Consider the following 17,243-nt stretch of genomic DNA (forward strand, 5'->3'; position numbering starts at 1 on the left):
ACAACCTACACAGTGGGCAGGAAACAGCTACACAGACAGGGTGGAGGGAGGAAGCGGGAAAGGTGCACCGTAGAAGCAGTCAGAGAAGCAGCCATCTGGAGGGAGAGAGCTGAGTGGTTACACTGTTGCCAGCGGAGGGACAAGGGTCCATCATTAGGAAGAGATGGCAAGTATAGAAGAGCTTAACACCTGCCCCAGAATACATGAATCTAAAACTATCAGAATGAGGGCAACAGAGACAACAGCTGAAGACTTCAACATCGGGCTTCAAAGAACAGATAAGGAGGCTGGCCAGCAACAGGGAGGGGGGAGTCTGCAGGCATCAGAGCCTCCTGAGCAGACAGGACAGAACTCAACAGTGGCTGGTTCCCTGGCAGACAGGTCAGTGTGCTTAGGACGCCTTGGCATCATACGAAGTACAGTCTTCAGTAAGAACAAAAATCACTATCTTATATTTATATAAGATATATATTTATCTTATATTTATATTTATGGAAATCAAACAACAAATGTCTAATCAACTGAGAAAAGAATAACGGAGAAATGAGAAAGTTCTTGGAAATTTTAAACAAGTTCTGGGTGTGGCAGCATATGCCTTGAATCCCAGTGCTTGAGAGAGGCAGGAGGATGGGGGTTTAAGCTTAGCCTGGGTAAGACCCTGTCTCAAAAACAAAACAAAAAAATTTTAATTGTTTTTATTGAGCTATATATTTTTCTTCGCTCTTTTCCCTTCCTCCCCCGTCCCCTTGATCCCCAAGTTCTCAATTTACTCAGGAGATCTCGAAACAAAAATTTAAACGACAAAAACACAACATGAAAAAATTTAAAAGATCAATATAAAATGCTTAGATCAAAACTTACCTCTATAAATATACCTCTACTAAATAAAAGATTTTTAAATCAATAAGCTAATTGTTTCTAACTTAAGGTATATGAAAAGGAACAGAAAATCATGTCCAAAACAATCCAAAAGAAATAATTAAAATCTGAGTGGAAACTTGTAAAATAAAAACATGGAAAAATATCATAACATGAAACCAGGCAGTAGTTGTGCATGCCCTTAAACCCAGCACTCAGGAGGAGAGGCATGCAGATCTCTGTGAGTTCGAGGCCAGCCTGATCTACAGAGTGAGTTCCACCACCACCGCCCAGCTAGTTCAATGTATGAACAGCATATATAATACATTGCATCTGTCTGGACAATCATATGATCAATTCAGTAAATACAGGGAAAGCACTTAGCAGTGAGGCAAAAGCATTTTATAAAGTTGAACCATTTAATATAAAACACTCAAGAACACACATAAAAGTTGACTCTCACTGGCCCTGAGTTGTAGTAAATGTCTTTAATCTCAGCACTAGGGACACAAGGGCAGGTAGAGCTCTGTGAGTGTCAGGTCAGCCAGCGCTACATAGTAAGACCCTGTTGCAAAGCAAACAAACCAAAAAAAAAAAAAAAAAAAAAAAAGACAAAAACCAGCTCTCAGAAAAAAGTAGTAAATCTCTGTGGCTTGAAGTTAGGCAGTGGTTTCTTTGAAATGATACCAAAACCACAAGCAACAAAAGAAAATAATAAAACGACTTCATTAAAATTATAAAGAAAAAACATGATAAAGAGGATCTACAGAAATCCACAGCGAATACCACACTCAGCGCATGTGTGGGAGGTCAGGAGCCAGATGGAACTCTCGGTGCTCCTCACACCCAGGGGACACCGCACTGGAGGTGCTGACCTCCTCACACCCACGGGACACCGCACTGGAGGTGCTGACCTCACACCCACGGGACACCGGACTGGAGGTGCTGACCGGAGCCATTAGGCACAAGATGGGGAGGGGGAGGGAGAGCGAACTCTGTATCTGGAAAGAACATCTCTGTTTATGGATACCAGGACTGTGCATAGCGAATTCTAAGGAACACACAGAAATACACACGCTATTAGAACAGAAAAGCTTCTGGGAGGAGGTGGAAACTTGTTTTTTTTCTCATTTTCTTAATAAAAAAAAGATTTAATAAAAAAAAACAGAAAAGCTTCACAAAGTGGCAGGATACACTATCAAAAAAAATCAACTGTATTTCTATACATTAGCAACAAATAATCTAAACACAGAACTTAGAAAATCATATTTATAAAAGCATTAGAGTACTTAGGGATTTTTTAAAAAAAATAATTGACCTATATAAAAACTGTAAAACACTGAAAATAACTCAATTAAATGAAATGCTATCAGAAGTTCATGAATCATAAGTTTTAGTATTAGGAGGTCACAATTTCCCAAAGTGATATCAAATTGAAAAAAATCCCTGTCAAAATTTTACCTCCTGGGAGATAGGGCTCCCTGAAAAATTGATCCTAAAATTCACTTGGAAATATATGGACTCCGAAAAGTCAAATCTAGGAACACAGAGCAGGAATGCTCACACCTGTCCAACCCAAACTTTACCATCCATGTAGCTACAGTAATTTAGGACCACAGTGCTGTGGCTGTCAGTGGAAGAAGGAACTGGAGCCCACAAACAAACCACACATCCGCGTTCAGGTAAATGACAGTTTGTCAGCTTGTCACAAGCTAGAGTCATCAGAGAGGAGGGAGCCTCCATTGAGAAAATGCCTACGTAAGACCGTTGTAGGGTAAGCTTCTATTTCTTAACTAGTGATTGATTGATGCAGGAGAACCTAGCCCAATTGTGGGTGGTGCTATCCCTGGGCTGATGGTCCTACGTTCTATAAGAAAGCAGGCTGAGCAAGCCAATAAGCAGCCCCCCTTCAAGGCCTCTACAACAGCTCCTGCCTCCAGGCTCCTGCCCTACATGAGTTCCTGTCCTGACTTCCTTTGATGATGAACTCTAAAGCTGAACTTGCTTTGGTCCTGGTGTTTCACCACAGCTAGAGGAACCCTAAGGCAGTGGCCAATGATCACAATGGTAGCAATCAAGTGATGAGTTAAAGGGAAAGGCGCAAGTCCTGAACACAAACAATGGAGTTGGCCCAGCTCACAGGACACACAAAACTTGATTCAAAATGGGTCAGAAGGTTACAAGTGTGAGCTAAAACTAAGCAATCCTCAGGAGAGCCAGGTGTGCTGCCTCACTCCTTAATCACAGGACCCGGGAGGCAGAGGAACGCAGCGCTGCTAGGTGGAGGCCAGCCTGGTCTACGTAGTGAGTTCCAGTACAGCCAGGGCTGTGTAGAAAGACCCTGTCTCAAAATGCCAGGTGGTGGCAGGCACGCCTTTAATCCCAGCACTTGGGAGGCAGAGGCAGGTGGATCTCCGTGAGTTTGAGGTAGCCTGGTCTACAAGAGCTTCAGAGAAACCCTGTCTCAAATGACTTGAAATATATATATATATTTTATGTATATATTTATATATAACATATATATAAATATATTTTTATATATTTATATTATATTTATATATAAATATATATTTATATATAACATATATATGTATATATATGTTATATATACATATATATGTGTATATATGCGTGTGTGTTTATATATAAAATATACATATATGTTAGAAATGATACCAATGGTACAAATGACAAAAATTATATAAACTTTATTAAAATAAAAAACTTTAGGGCTAGTGAGATGGTTCAGTGAGTAAAGGCACCTGCTGTTAAGCCTTCTGACCTGATCACTCCCCAGAATCCATATAGTGTAAGAAGAGAATGGACTTTTGAAGGCTGTCTTCTGACCTCCTTACATACGTGTACATACATACACACACACACACACACACACTGTAACTTAAGGAGATTAAGAACTTAACTTTAAAGGGCACCATGAAGGTGAAAAGACAAGGAGAAAATATTCGCAAATTATATAGGGATGCAATGTTTACAATATCTACAAAAACTCCTACAAGACAACCCAACTGAAAACGAGAAGTTATTTGAGCAGATACAAGTGGCCAATAAACAAAAATACTGCCATGAGTCATTAGAAAAATGAAAAGCAAAACCATAAGGTATACTTTTCACTAATATTGCTAACATTAAAAAAGAAAAATGATGGCCGGGCTGTGGTGGCGCACACCTTTAATCCCAGTACTAGCGAGGCAGAGGCAAGCGGATCTCTGTGAGTTCAAGGCCAGGCTGGTCTACAAAGTGATTTCTGTCACAGGCTCCAAAGAAAAAGAAAGAAGGAAGGAAGGAAGGAAGGAAGGAAGGAAGGAAGGAAGGAAGGAAGGAAGGAAAAATGTGAGGCTAGATACAAGATGACTCAGCAGTTAAGAACACTGGCTGTTCTTCCAGAGGTCTCAGATTCAATTCCCAGCACCCACAAAACAGCTAATAACTGTAACTTCCAGGGGATCTGACCCCCTCTTCTAGCCTCTGTAGAACCAGGATAAACATGGTGCACACATATATGTAGGTAAAATACCCATAACATAAAAGAATTCTTTTTAAAAAAAGTCTGCATGGTGTTTTGCTTGCACACGGGCACCATATGCGTGTCCTGTCCACTTCTGGAGTCTCTAACTTATGGAGAGCGGGTTGGAGCGCTCGCTCCCTTACAGTCCTCTGAACTCCACTGCTGTTTGTTGTGAGGTTTCCCTGGTCAACTCTAACTCTATCCATTTGAATCTTTGCTTCTTTTGGTTAGTTGGGGCAAGGATTTTCTGATAGCTTGTTAAAGAATCAGCTTTAGGATCATTAAATTTTTGTATTGTTTTCTTTTGATTTCATTAATTTATGTTGTTTTTATTATTTATTCCTCTCTATTGGATTTGGGTTCTTGTTTTTCCAAATTTTTGAATTACATCAGGAAGACACTTATGTTTTTTTCTCATTTCTTTGCGGGGAGACGTTGAGACAGGGTCTCTCTGTGTAGACCTGGCTCTCCTGGAACTCACTCTGTAGAGCAGGCTGGCCTAGAACTCAGAAATCTGTCTCCCTCTCTCTCCCAAGTTCTTGGATTAAAGGCGTGTACCACCACCTGCTGGCCTATGCCATCTGTTTTAGAGAAGTGTTCACGGCCTGCTTAGTAGAATGTATATTCTTTAGTGTCTGGGTGAGACCTTCTGTACATATCTGTTAGTTCCATTTGATGTATGATATCAATTAATTCTCATGTTTCTGTTTTTCATCCAGATGACCTGTCTACTGGACAAAGTGGGGTGATGAAATCACTCACTAATACTGAACAAGAGTAATCTGTGTCTTTAAGTTCAATAATATATTTCTTATGAAATTGGGTATGCCAGAGTTTGGTGCATACAGAACTGTAGTGTATTCTTGATCAACTGTCTTCTTGATTAGAATGAAGTGTCCTTCTTAATCTCTTTTGATTAATTTTAGTCTGAAATATATATCTTTTTCAAGACAGGGTTTCTTTGTGTAGCCCTGGCTGTCCTGGAAATCACCACGTAGACCAGACTGGCCTTGAACTCATGGAGATCCACCTCTGCCTCCCAAGTGCTGGGATTAATAGCATGTGCCATCACCACTGTTATTTTGTCAGATATTAAAACAGCAGTACTGACCTGTCAAGATGGCACATGGCTTTAATTCTACCACTTGGAAGGCGGAAGCAGGCAGATCTCTGAGTTCAAGGTCCACCTGGTTTGTACAGCAGACCAGGACCACACAGTGAGACGCTGTCTTAGAACAACAAAAAGGCCGCTGCTCCCATTCGTTCAGAGCACTTTTTCCAACCTTCACTTGAAGGTGAGTTCTTTTTCCTTTTTCTTTTCTTCTTCTTCTCTCTCTCTCTTTTTTTTTTTTTTTTTTTTTTTTTTTTTGAGACAGGGCTTTTCTGTAGCCTGCCTCTGCCTCCCGAGTGCTGGGATTAAAGGCGTGCGCCACCACCGCCCACCAGAGGTGAGTTCTTCATCTAGTGAACTACCCAGCTCTTGGCTGGGGAGCTGAGGCTGTTACAGTCATCATTTAAAGTGCTGGTTACTGTTGTTTTGCTTTTTGTGTTCTTTGTCCTATTTTGGATTTCAGTAATTACAGCTTCACTTATTTTCTTTCTGTAGTCTCTTAACTATGCGTATTCCTCTCTTCAGTCCAAAGCATTACTTCTAGAATTCTCTGCAAGGCTGGCTTGGTGGACATGAAGTATTAGTGTGTATTACAACATGGAAGAACCTTAAAATAAAGGGAAAGAAGCCAGAAACAAAAGGCGCTGGACTCAGCCAGGAGTGGTGGCACATGGCTTTACTCCTTTAATCCCAGTACTCAAGTGGTGGAGGTAGGAGGATCCCTGTGAGTCTGAGGCCAGCCTGGTCTACATCTGAGCTCCAGGAATGTCAGAACTACATGAAGATACCACATCTCAAAAAAACAAAACAAAAAGCAGAAACAAAAGGTGACAGACCCCCTTATTCTAGAAAACACAAATCTTGAAACAGAAAGGGGGCTCAGGGGTGGGGTGGGCAGGCAATTCATCCTAGGGTGATAAGGTTCTGGGAGCAGATAGTGTCACTGATTACACATCTGTGTCTGTACTAGGCGAGCTGATATGTGAGTTAGGGTTCAACAGAGCCATTCCACAGAGCTCTGTGCTAAGAGTTGTGCATCTGTATTTTTCTTTTTCTTTTTTTATTTATTTATTATGTATACAATATATTCTGTCTGTGTGTATGCCTGCAAGAGCATCAGACCTCATTACAGATGGTTGTAAGCCACCATGTGGTTGCTGGGAATCGAACTCTGGTCTTTTGGAAGAGCAGGCAGTGCTCTTAACCTCTGAGCCATCTCTCCAGCTGCCTGTGCATCTGTATTAAACAGTGTGTGCATGAAAGAGAAGGTTTCTAAAGCTATCATAAGTACATAGCCCTAATGGAGACACACTTATGCCCAAGGCCTGACCTGCAACCAGACGGGGTACCTGCCTTGACCCCTGAACTCCAATTCTGTAGGCTCTGCTGAGGGGCTCCCCGCCCCCAGAAACATACCCTCCTTATGAAATCTCCAGGCCTGTAACTGACTACGTATACTCGGCTAGTTTTTAACCTTGTGTTGATTCTCTGCTCTGCCTCCGAAGTGCTAGGATGACAGGTGTACATCACCTCATACAGCTTTTTGCTGCTTTTCAAGCAGGCTTTCTAATCCATACTGGCCTAGAACTCACAGTCCTGTTTATGTCCCCAAGTGCTGGGATTATAGGTGTGGTGCCATATGCATGGTTAAAATTGTTGGACCCATACTCTGGCCTTACCACTAAGCTACATTCCCTGGCCTCCTGTAGAGCACCCTAATGTATCATTTTCCATTGTTACTTACACTCACAGAAGACAAATTCTGATTTACCCAGACCTAACCCTATTCACCTATCCTAGTAAGCTGAAGGCCAAAGGGGACCACAGCACATCCCCCACACCCTTCAATTCAGTGCATAATTAAACTGGTTCGCAAACTTCTCGTGTTTCTTCTGGTCCATCTGGTTCATGGCAGCAACTACTCTCTGCACGGCTGCCCTGTGGAGAGAGCAGAGTAAGAGACGACTACGGATGTGACAAGGCCCTGGGGTCCTGGGTTGACCCGCTTCAGTGGGCATTGGACGTCTGGAAGGTGGGGCTCACCAGTCTCAGCTACAACCCACCATGGGCCTTGGCTGTGTCTCCCAGCCCTGAAGGCAATTGCAAGAGCACACTTGCTAACCCCAGGCTGACCTCAGGAGGAAGGCATGGTGAACATGGGCTGAGCCCAGAGGTAGAGAACTCAGCAGAAGGAGAAAAAGGAGAAAGCAGGAAGCCCATGTGGCCCAGCCTCCACCCCACCCAAGGCAAAACAAGAGCTTACTGACTAGTCCTGTGATAAAGTATCTAAACCCAGCAGTGTGGGACTCTGTGTTTATCTTCCCTGAGGTCACTCCTGTAACATCAGAGTGCAGAGCAGAGTTACCCTCTTTTGAGCATGGTACTAACCCAGGAAACAGCAAAGCCAGTATCTGGCCTTTTAGGACCATTTGGCTGCCACCAGCTCTACTTTCAGAGAGGTGGCTATGGACTCCTAGGAAGAATACTCAAGGCACCAGCTGCAGCTCTATAACCAACCAGCTCTTTGCAGGGCTGGAGGTCACTGTGATGGCGAATTCTGGTTATCACCATGACTAATACAATCACTAACTCAGGTGGCTCTCCCCCAACATATCCTAGACCAAAGCCCGAGGCCTTGGGCCAGTGACAAGTTCTTACTTGGCAAAGACCTTCTTTTCCAGGCGGGCCCGGCTGGTGTTGGCACGCTCTCGCAGGTCAGTGAGGTTGGGGTGCTTCTTCTTTTTCCCTTTGCCCTTCTTGCTATACTTGGACGAGCCGAGGTCCACTCCTGTGGCTGCCTCCACATCCTTCATAAACTCAGGATCCTGCCAACCTGCACAAAACTTGAGGGTTTCAAAAGGTGTCTGGCACCAGCCAGGGCTGACCCTTGTGGGTTTCTTCCTGATGGAGGGCTGGAGCCTGCCTGCTGCATGCCCTGGTACATAGTCTAAGAGGGTCTGTGCTGAGTGACATGGCTACCTTGGGAATAAGAGCCACACAGGGAAATCTCTTTTCTTATTCCTACTGCCCTGCTTCTGTTACTTAGTCCCCAAGTATCCCGAGGTTTCCCACAACTTGAACAGGCTGGAAGGATCCAGGCAGGCCCAGCACCAATGGCCACTACTCCTGGCATTCACGACCACTCAGCAGGACAGTACTCAAGGCCACTGGCCATGGAGTCAGAGTGTCTACAGGCTTCTTCCCACCTGCAGGCTGGGCCATGGCCAGCCAGGCCAACTGTAATGCTTTCAGCCATATCTGCTGGCTACTGGGCCTGTGAGGCAAGGGTATCCAGAGTTGAGGGGAACGGCAGGCTAGAGACGGGTTCTCTGGACACAGGAAATGTGGTTATGGGCCTCAGAGTGTAGAGCAGAGTTACCCCTCCTGTGAGCTGGGCACCACCCGTTATAGCCACAAGGGTCTATGGAAAGCCAAGGGAATTGAACAGCATCCAGCCCACTGAGCAGCCTCATCACTACCCGGCCAGACCCATGGCAAGATGGCTGCTCACGTGCAGGGCTGCTGAGATGGTTGGCCACATAAATAAGCACCAGCCTTCTGAAAGTCAGAGCCCGGGACTCTGGAGTTCCCTGTCCAGCCTCTGCTGGCTCACCTCCACAGGCTGCCCTAAGCTCTGTTAGGCATGACATTGCTCCAGCCTGGCTTGGAAAAGTCAGCCTAGTGAAGAGTGAAGGCAAATTAAACCTAACTCTTCCAGGCCTGTGGGTGAGCCTAGCAGGCAGAAGAGCGCCTGGCACTCCTTACTATAATGGCATCCAAGGGCCAAAGATCCATGAGCTGGGGCAGAGTGGACAGGGAACAGTGCCTGGACAGGGTGGCAGCAAAGCCAGACTGTGAGAAGGGCACGTCCACTGAGTGAGAAGCAAGCACGCCAGACAGAGAGATGGCTTGGCCTCTCCAAGCTGATTTTTTTTTGAAGTGAAGGAACTCAGGACTGCACGATTCAGATACAGGGACGATTAATCCAAGATTAAGGAAAACTGTCTAAACAGTTTATCTCCCAGTAATAAGAAGGCGTCACAGTTTAGGAACCTGGTGAATGGAGCAATTGTTTAAACACAACGAAAAAATGCCGGCATCCAGTGGAGATGGAATGAGCACCTCAGGAAAATGAAGGAGCAATTTAAAAGCCTTTGAAGAAAATCAATAGACGCTGGGCTGTGCGGCCTTCCTGGGCGCTCAAGGGCCCCGGAGCACCGCGTGCATTGTCACTGAGGTTAGCACCAGGGAAAAGAAAATTGCCCCGTGTGCGAGGGAGGCGGGATCAATACTGCAGTTAGTAAAGAGATGCTATTTCACATCTGACTGGCCAGCACCGGGCTTGGCCCGTGGCCTGATACCTGTTTGTTAACAAGCCACCGAGGGCTGGAAAACTAGATACTCTTCAGGGTTGACACAAAAATAGGCACTTAATTTGCTCCTGAGTGTGAGCCACCAGGGAAGGTTTCTCCCGCAGATGAACAGGTCAGGCCCTCCCCACTGCTACACAACCCAGACATGTTTCTAGGCACAGGATGAAACAGGAATTTGTGTCTCAGGACCACAGGGCAAGAAGCCATGAAGGGCCTGTAGACATATCCCCACACAGAAGGGTCTTCCATGGCTGGCCACAGCCTCTAAGTACGTTTAAACACTGTCTGACTTTGACCACCCATGTAGATAGTGAGGTGAGGTGGAGCTGAGCAGGGCAAGTCAGAGGCAGCAGAGAGACCACATAGACTCTAGGTGACCATCTCAGGGGAGAGAGACTGCTGCAATTCCTTCATCTGCTCAGGAAGCAGGAACAAGAACCAGAGCCTGGGGGCTGTAGCTTAGTGGTAGAGTGCTTGTCTAGCACATCCAGGACTCTGGGTTCAGTCCCACTGTGCAGATGTTGGTAAGGTGGTGGATGGAGTCAGGAGTATCCACATTCCTGTTGTGAGCCTTGAAGACAAATACCTCACGCCATGTGTACCCAGCCTTGCCCATGGAGCCCCTCACCTGCTTCTCAGCTCCAAATGGAATTGGCAACTTGGCAAGCAAAGTTGGCTGTGTCTGCAGCCCGTCTCGTGCTCCCACATGCATTCCTACCTGGATGTGCCTGCTGCTGCTGAAACCGCTGCCTTTGTTCACGGGCTCTGTCCTCTGGGTTGAGGGGCTGCCCCTTGTCATCTCTGGGGATGATCTTCCCATGGAATGGGCACTATATAACAAGCACAAAGCAGTTGATGGCCAGGAGGTAGCACAAATAGCTTTAGGGGACAGTGGCTCAGTCGAACCCTGTAATCGTGAGGGGGAGCTCTGGGGAGCGGCAGCAGCAGGAGTTTGAGAACTCGGGTCTGTCTCTCCATTCTACCTTCTCCAAACTCAGGACAGCCTGCACAGGGTTCTAGACGCAGAGCAGCAGTCTGACTGTTCTAGTAGTCTCTCAGAAGTCAGTATCAGGGCCCAGGGCAGAGAACCCCAGGCAGGATTCTCTGATGGCCAGTGGCTAAGCAATGATGACACTGCTTATGAGGCCTCTTATACAGGGCTCCTCAGGGCTCACAAGGATCCCTGGTCTAAAATGGAGGCAGAGAGGACAAGCACTTCCCCAGGCCACTAGTGGTGGCCCGGCCTCTCCATGGGTAGCTATAGCTTCATGCCGATAGCCTTGCCCACCAGCCTTACCTTTAGCCGATCCTGGCGCTCACAGAGCCTGCCATTAGGCTTCAGGGCCCGGCACTGGTGCTGCACAGGCTCAAACTTCCCTGCAAAGGTAATGTGTCGGCTATGCAGCATCTCGGAAACATGGGCACTGTCCACCTCCTCCTCTACCTCGCTGGGTTTCCAGAAGCGGTGTTGAGAGTCAGATCTGCAAGGTGCACCAAAACCCCTCAAAGTGGCTACTCTGAACCCAGAAGAGGGCATCTGGCCCAATCCCAATGCACCCCAACTGTATTGGGGAGAGCACTAGGCCCTGGTGGCCTTGAGGCCTTTGTGGACTAGAGAACATGATCACTCCAACTGGGTTCAAATACTGTTGTTTATGAACCAGCCAAACATGGTGGGTATAACCACTAGCCTGAGCTTAGATTCTCCTCGCAAAGCAGGGCAGCAGCTCCAGGGCCCTCAGGCCATGGCTTTGAGGGTAACATGAATCCATGACAAAGGTCTCTTTGCCACTGAGTGGGCTCTGACACTGACATGGCACCAGAGGAAGAAGCTTGTATAAATTCATGCCCAGTCTTGATGCAGTGCTAAGGGACCCAAAGATGGAGCTCTCTTGCTATCATCAAATCTTCATTTCCCTGCCCATTCCCCCAGCAGTGCTAGGGATTGAACCTAAGGTCTCATGCATGCTAGGCAAGCACTCTACCACTGAACTACAGCCCCAGTCCATCACCAAACCTTGTTAAAGCCACTTTTCTTTGGATGCCAGAGAATGGGGTTGGCTTTGTCACTCGGCCCCCTACCTAACACATGGCAGGATTCTATGGGCTCTGCACATGGATGCCAGCTGTCCCAAGAGCTGGCACCTCTGTTGATTGTTCAGAGATGGTGGGGCAAATGGCGGGCAGAAGAGTAACGTGCTCATTAGCTTTCTGCAGCTTGAGGAAGAGCTGCGATGGCCAGAGAGGGTCCCCTCTAGTCCCTCACACTGAGTAATGGATGAACTTCATGGGTATCTTGTGAAGAAGCAATAGCAAGGCTCAAGTACCAGTGCCCTAAGAGCCAGAGAACAGATATACAAGGCCATGCCATGCTCTGAGACCTGGGAACCAGATATAGATAGATGTGTTAGACTCACTTAAGGATCTTTCCAGCCGTTAGCTTCTCCTGGCCCCAGTAACACAGGTCCACTCCAAAGGGTACAATGGGTGCTCGGGCCCGCTCTGCCTGCTTCTGGGCTTCCTCTGGCCCCAGAGGTACCCTGGAAACAGATCAGCACATGTGGGCTACCCATTCCTTGTGTGGCCACTTGCCTTTCCCTCCCACACTCCAATGTAGCCCAGAGGCCTGGGGTAAGCATGAAGAAACTGTGTGGTGCCTGAGCTTTCAGAGTGGCTGCTGAGGTCCAGCAAACAACCTGGCCCTACTGAGCACTGGCTCTGGTCTGTGATGTGAACCTACCTGGGGGTGGGGGAGGGTCACCTGGCATTTCCTTCAAGAATGGGGCCTGGCTGCAGGACCTCTAGAGGGCTGCTGCAGGCCCAGCTGAGCAGCAGGCCCCAGTCAACAGGTGCTACTTGTCTAGGGTTACATGCACCAGACTACCTCTCAAAGCAGGCTGGTGGGGGAGTTTCTTGGGCAGCCTGTGCAGGCTAGTCAGCGCTCCAAACGGGTGGTGGCAGTATTAGGCAGTGGGCCCAGCAACACGGGACATCTAGAATTACCCGGCAGAGGAGGATGAGGTGGATGGCAAGCATTCCTGGAGCCGCAACAGCTGGGCAGCTGCAGAGGTGGGGTCTGATGCCTCCTCTTCCTTTCTCATCCTTGTCCTCTCCTGTAAGCTGCACACAGCTGTGCCCTTCTCTAGAGCCTTCAGTGGGGCCCCCGGCTCCAGCCCTGGAATGACACGTGTCCACTTTCGACATCACTCTCCAACCCGGGGCAAACTGGGGAAGCACCATGTGGCCAGGCCTCAGATGCACAGACACAAGACACATTCACTCCTCAACAGCACAAAACATGCCTGTCACCTCAGCTTCTTAGATAGAGACCACACTCTTGTGCAGGGGACCCAGGGCAATGACCCAGACAGCCCTAGCCTACAAGGACTGTCACAAGAAGCCTCCTCAGAGTTGTTCACAGCACAGACTGACAACATTGTCACCTCTGCCCACAGTTTTGCACACTAAGAGGATGGACTTTGTACTGGCTGGTTTTGTGCGTCAACTTGACACAAGCTAGAGTAATCAGAGAGGAGCCTCAGTTGGGGAAATGCCTCCATGAGATCCAGCTGTAGGCATTTTCTCAATTAGTGATCAATGTGGGAGGTTGCAGCCTATGGTGGGTAGTGCCATCCCTGGGCCAGTGGTCCTTGGTTCTTTAAGAAAGCAGGCCAGGCAAGCCACGGTGAACAAGTCAATAAGCAGGACTCCTCCATGGCCTCTGCATCAGCTCCTGCCTCCAGGATCCTGTGCTGCTTGAGCTCCTGTCCCGACTTCCTTCAGTGACGAGCAGCAATGTGGAAGTGCAAGTCAAATAAACTGGCCCGCAACTTGTGTTTCGTTGCAGCAACAGAAACCCTAACTAAGACATACGAAACCTGCCATGCTATAAAAAGACTATCTAACTATAGTGTGAACACACAGTTCCCTTCCCCCAATACCGGACCCCCCCTTCAGTGAGCAAGGAAGAGAGGAAACTAGCCTCTGTATGAGGGTGACTCTACAATTTATGCTGAGACTTAGTGGTACATCTTCTCCCCTGTCCTGTCCTCAGAAGAAACACCCAAGGTTGTTCCCATCTTCTGCCCTAAACGTGAAAAGCCACAGGGATAGCTATAGTCGGGCCTGCGTTCTGTGACTGCAGCACCTTTTCTGTGCTGCGGGGCAGATGTCCCTGACTACAGGATGTCACCCTGGGATACCTGCCTACTACTAAGCTAGAGGAGGTCATGATGCTGACACCCGACACCAGGATTTCTACAGGATGTGGCAGCCGGTACCCACCACAGCTCAGTATCTACTCTCACATCTCCAGTGGCCGGATCCTGCCACTTTACTCCCCTTCCTGCCCACTCTCGGGTCTGGCTCTCAGGAGGTTGCACGTGGGGTGAACTCTGACCCTTGCTGGTCCCAGAGCACAGACTGAAGTGGGACTCCAGAGGCACTACCCACTTGTTACCTCCACTCCTCACATTCACTGCGGGAGCAACCTCAGCTGGATACCAGCCCTGCTACCAGTGAGATCTGCACTGGCAAAAAAAAAAAAAAAAAAAAAAAAAAAACCTCAGGCTTCTAAACACTCTGCCCCCAAAGAGAGAGAACAGGTGATGCGCCATGTTTTAGACGAGGCTGAGATGTGGAGGACTGTAGCCAGCAAAGCACCATGCAGCAGTCAGAAAAGAAAGATGTTGAAAACATCTTTCATCAAAGATGAGGAGCAGGGGGCTGGGGAGCTGGCTCAGCGCTGAGCACTGGCTGTTCTTTCAGAGGACCCAGCTTCAATCTCCAGCACCTCATGACAGCTTACAACTGCCTGATTCCAGTGCCAGGGCCCTGATACCTTCTTATGGCCTCCTCAGGCACTAGATACACACATGGAACACAAACATACAGGCTGGCAAAAACCCATACACATAAAATACAATTTTTTATAAAGGATGAGGAGCAGGAAATGCAGCAGAAAAATAACTACTTGTGTGCCTGAAGGGCAGAAGGACATTGGTGGTGTGCATGAGGAAATTTGCACAGCTCGGAGGTGGGAAGGGCAAATATACAGGTTTCTGGAATTCCAGAGGAAATAATAATTGGAGCATGGGAAATAGTTGAAGAAATGAGCAAGTTTTTTTTGAAATTAAGGGATGTACTGCCTGCCAGAGGAAGCAAAGGGGCAACTATGGCTGAAAGAGGAAGTTAGAGAACATTAAAGACAACAAAGAAAAAGGTGAGCTGAAAATTCCATTGGAAGCAGCACTTTCGACTGCAGCAGCAGGTTTAAGGCCTTGCAAGGTCACCTTGAAGAGTGCAGGGAAGAGCTGGGGATACAGTGTTGTGGCAGAGCATGTACCTAGTATGTGTGAGGCTCTGGGTCCCATACTCAGTACCACAAAAGACAAAAAAGTAAAAAAGTACGTAGGAGAAAGAGCGAGCTTACAGTTGATTAGCCTGAGCTGTCAAGCCCCCCACAGGTGCAGGAAGGGGGTCTCGTGGACCCAAAGCCTTACAAGGCCACCACTTGCAGATTCTTTAAGAACACCCTTAGGCCAGGGCGGTGGTGGTGCACGCCTTTAATCCCAGCACTTGGGAGGCAGAGGCAGGCGGATCTCTGTGAGTTTGAGGCCAGCCTGGTCTATAAGAGCTAGTTCCAGGACAGGAACCAAAAGCTACGGAGAAACCCTGTCTCGAAAATCAAAAAAAAAAAGAACACCCTTAGCATAAGTGGTCCACCAGGAAAAGAAATTTAAATCACAGGTGCAAGACAAGATAATGATAAGCAAATGCCTTTTGACATCAGAACACTAACTCAGTGGGTACCAGGGTTCCAGGAGGTAGGATAAGACAGTCCTTGATCACCTGACTTATGCAGAGGAGAGGAGAGAAACCATAAAAAAATTAGTGAGTGAGGGGCTAAGGGCTGCCTGGTGGTAGAAAGCATGCCTAACATGTGTACAGCCCTGGGTTCTCTCCCCAGATCCATAAATGGAAGCAATGAGTGATAAAAATACGTGAATCGTAAAATTAGAGATAGCTATCAGAAGGGTACAGAGATACATTTTTTAAGAAGAGAAAAGACAAACAGTAACCGCAGCAGCAAAGCCAGAAAGGTGCTCAGTTCTGAGCACACTGAGGAGCGCCCGTCAAGTGAACTAATACAGCTATGAGCACACAGACTGGCATATCAAACGTGTGCAGTTAATACATAGCTACCGCAAGGTCAAAAGGAAAAGCTAATAAACAATCAAAAGACAGCTGAGAAAACGGGTTAATATCAGGAAAGTAGATTTGAAGTTTAAAAAATAGAATAAAAGAAAAAATACTCGAAGGTCTGATAAATGGAGCTGTACCTAATAGCCAAAGTATAAGCTGGGCCTCACTTGTCATCCAGAACTTGGGGCACTGAGGTAGGAGAATCTCAAAGCCAAGGCCAATCTGGATCTAAATCAGGAAAAAATTCATTAAGAAATGCTAAGTCTGTTCATTAATTTCTAGATTCAAGGTGAATGAGTGTTTTGGGGAATACGATACAGGTAGATGATTGCAGGGCCTGGGGAGGAGGATTTCAGCTGAAGGCAGCTTGAACTCAATGTAAGACACTGTTTCCAAAACCAGACCAAATGAAGTCTAAGCACACAAAGAGACATCCATTAAGGCAGACCAACACACTATACCTGAGGTCCTTGGGAAGTCAAAGTCTACAGCTCTGAGGGGGTCACAGCACTAAGCCACCAGAGTTCTGGACTCATCATGGGCTCGCCGCAGCAGAGGTCAGCCTGACATGGCACAGAAACAACCAGCTGCTCCTCAGGGCTTCCTGGGGCCCTGGAGGCAACAGCCAAATCAGCCTCACTGCCTGTTTTAATGACAGAGTTTACTGGTCCTAGCTATGGCCATCTGGAATGCAACTAAACAGGGACCTGACGCAGTCCAGAAAGCCAAAATATTTCCTCGGTGGCCCTTCATAGAAACATCTGTTGTCTCTGCTCTGGAATAGCTATGCACAGGTAAGGGCTCCCATCTCTTATCTCCTATCTCATGGGTAGGGAACAGAGAATTGGTCAGGGTCACTCTGAGCAGGTAGCGGAGTCATAGTCAGCTACCTCCAGGCTCTGAAGCTCTGCGGTCCTAAGATTTGGGCACACCGTGTGTCAGAAGACACCAGGCAGCCCCTTCTCTGCTCCGTCCTTAAAAACAGCGTCCAAGGTTTGGGTAGCAAACACTTCCATGCGACCTTCAGCGTTTCCCATCACAATGTTCCCGGCCATATGGAAGGCAGCAGTTAGCCCAGCCCCGCATACATACATACATACACAGCAGGGAGGCAAGGCTGGTAAGTGAACAATGTGGCATTTAGATAGATACAATCGCAGCTGAAAGATCA

At 47.3% G+C, this 17,243-nt stretch overlaps 1 protein-coding gene across 1 annotated transcript in view; it reads right to left on the reverse strand.

Annotated features, from left to right (window-relative positions):
• Positions 1–3,546: 3,546 nt before the first annotated feature.
• The window catches only part of Uvssa (UV stimulated scaffold protein A), a 38,949-nt gene continuing 25,252 nt past the window's right edge, over positions 3,547–17,243 (reverse strand). Inside the window, exons 9-14 of the mRNA XM_075943983.1 lie at positions 12,872–13,043; positions 12,286–12,408; positions 11,166–11,349; positions 10,587–10,698; positions 8,154–8,328; positions 3,547–7,433 (exon numbers count right to left, since the gene is read on the reverse strand). Of these exons, the coding sequence (XP_075800098.1) occupies positions 7,340–7,433; positions 8,154–8,328; positions 10,587–10,698; positions 11,166–11,349; positions 12,286–12,408; positions 12,872–13,043 (860 nt within the window). The 3' untranslated portion in view covers positions 3,547–7,339. The remainder of the gene's footprint in view (positions 7,434–8,153; positions 8,329–10,586; positions 10,699–11,165; positions 11,350–12,285; positions 12,409–12,871; positions 13,044–17,243) is intronic.

The sequence above is a fragment of the Microtus pennsylvanicus genome, chromosome 12 (assembly GCF_037038515.1).
Source record: "Microtus pennsylvanicus isolate mMicPen1 chromosome 12, mMicPen1.hap1, whole genome shotgun sequence".
Lineage (NCBI taxonomy): Eukaryota > Metazoa > Chordata > Mammalia > Rodentia > Cricetidae > Microtus > Microtus pennsylvanicus.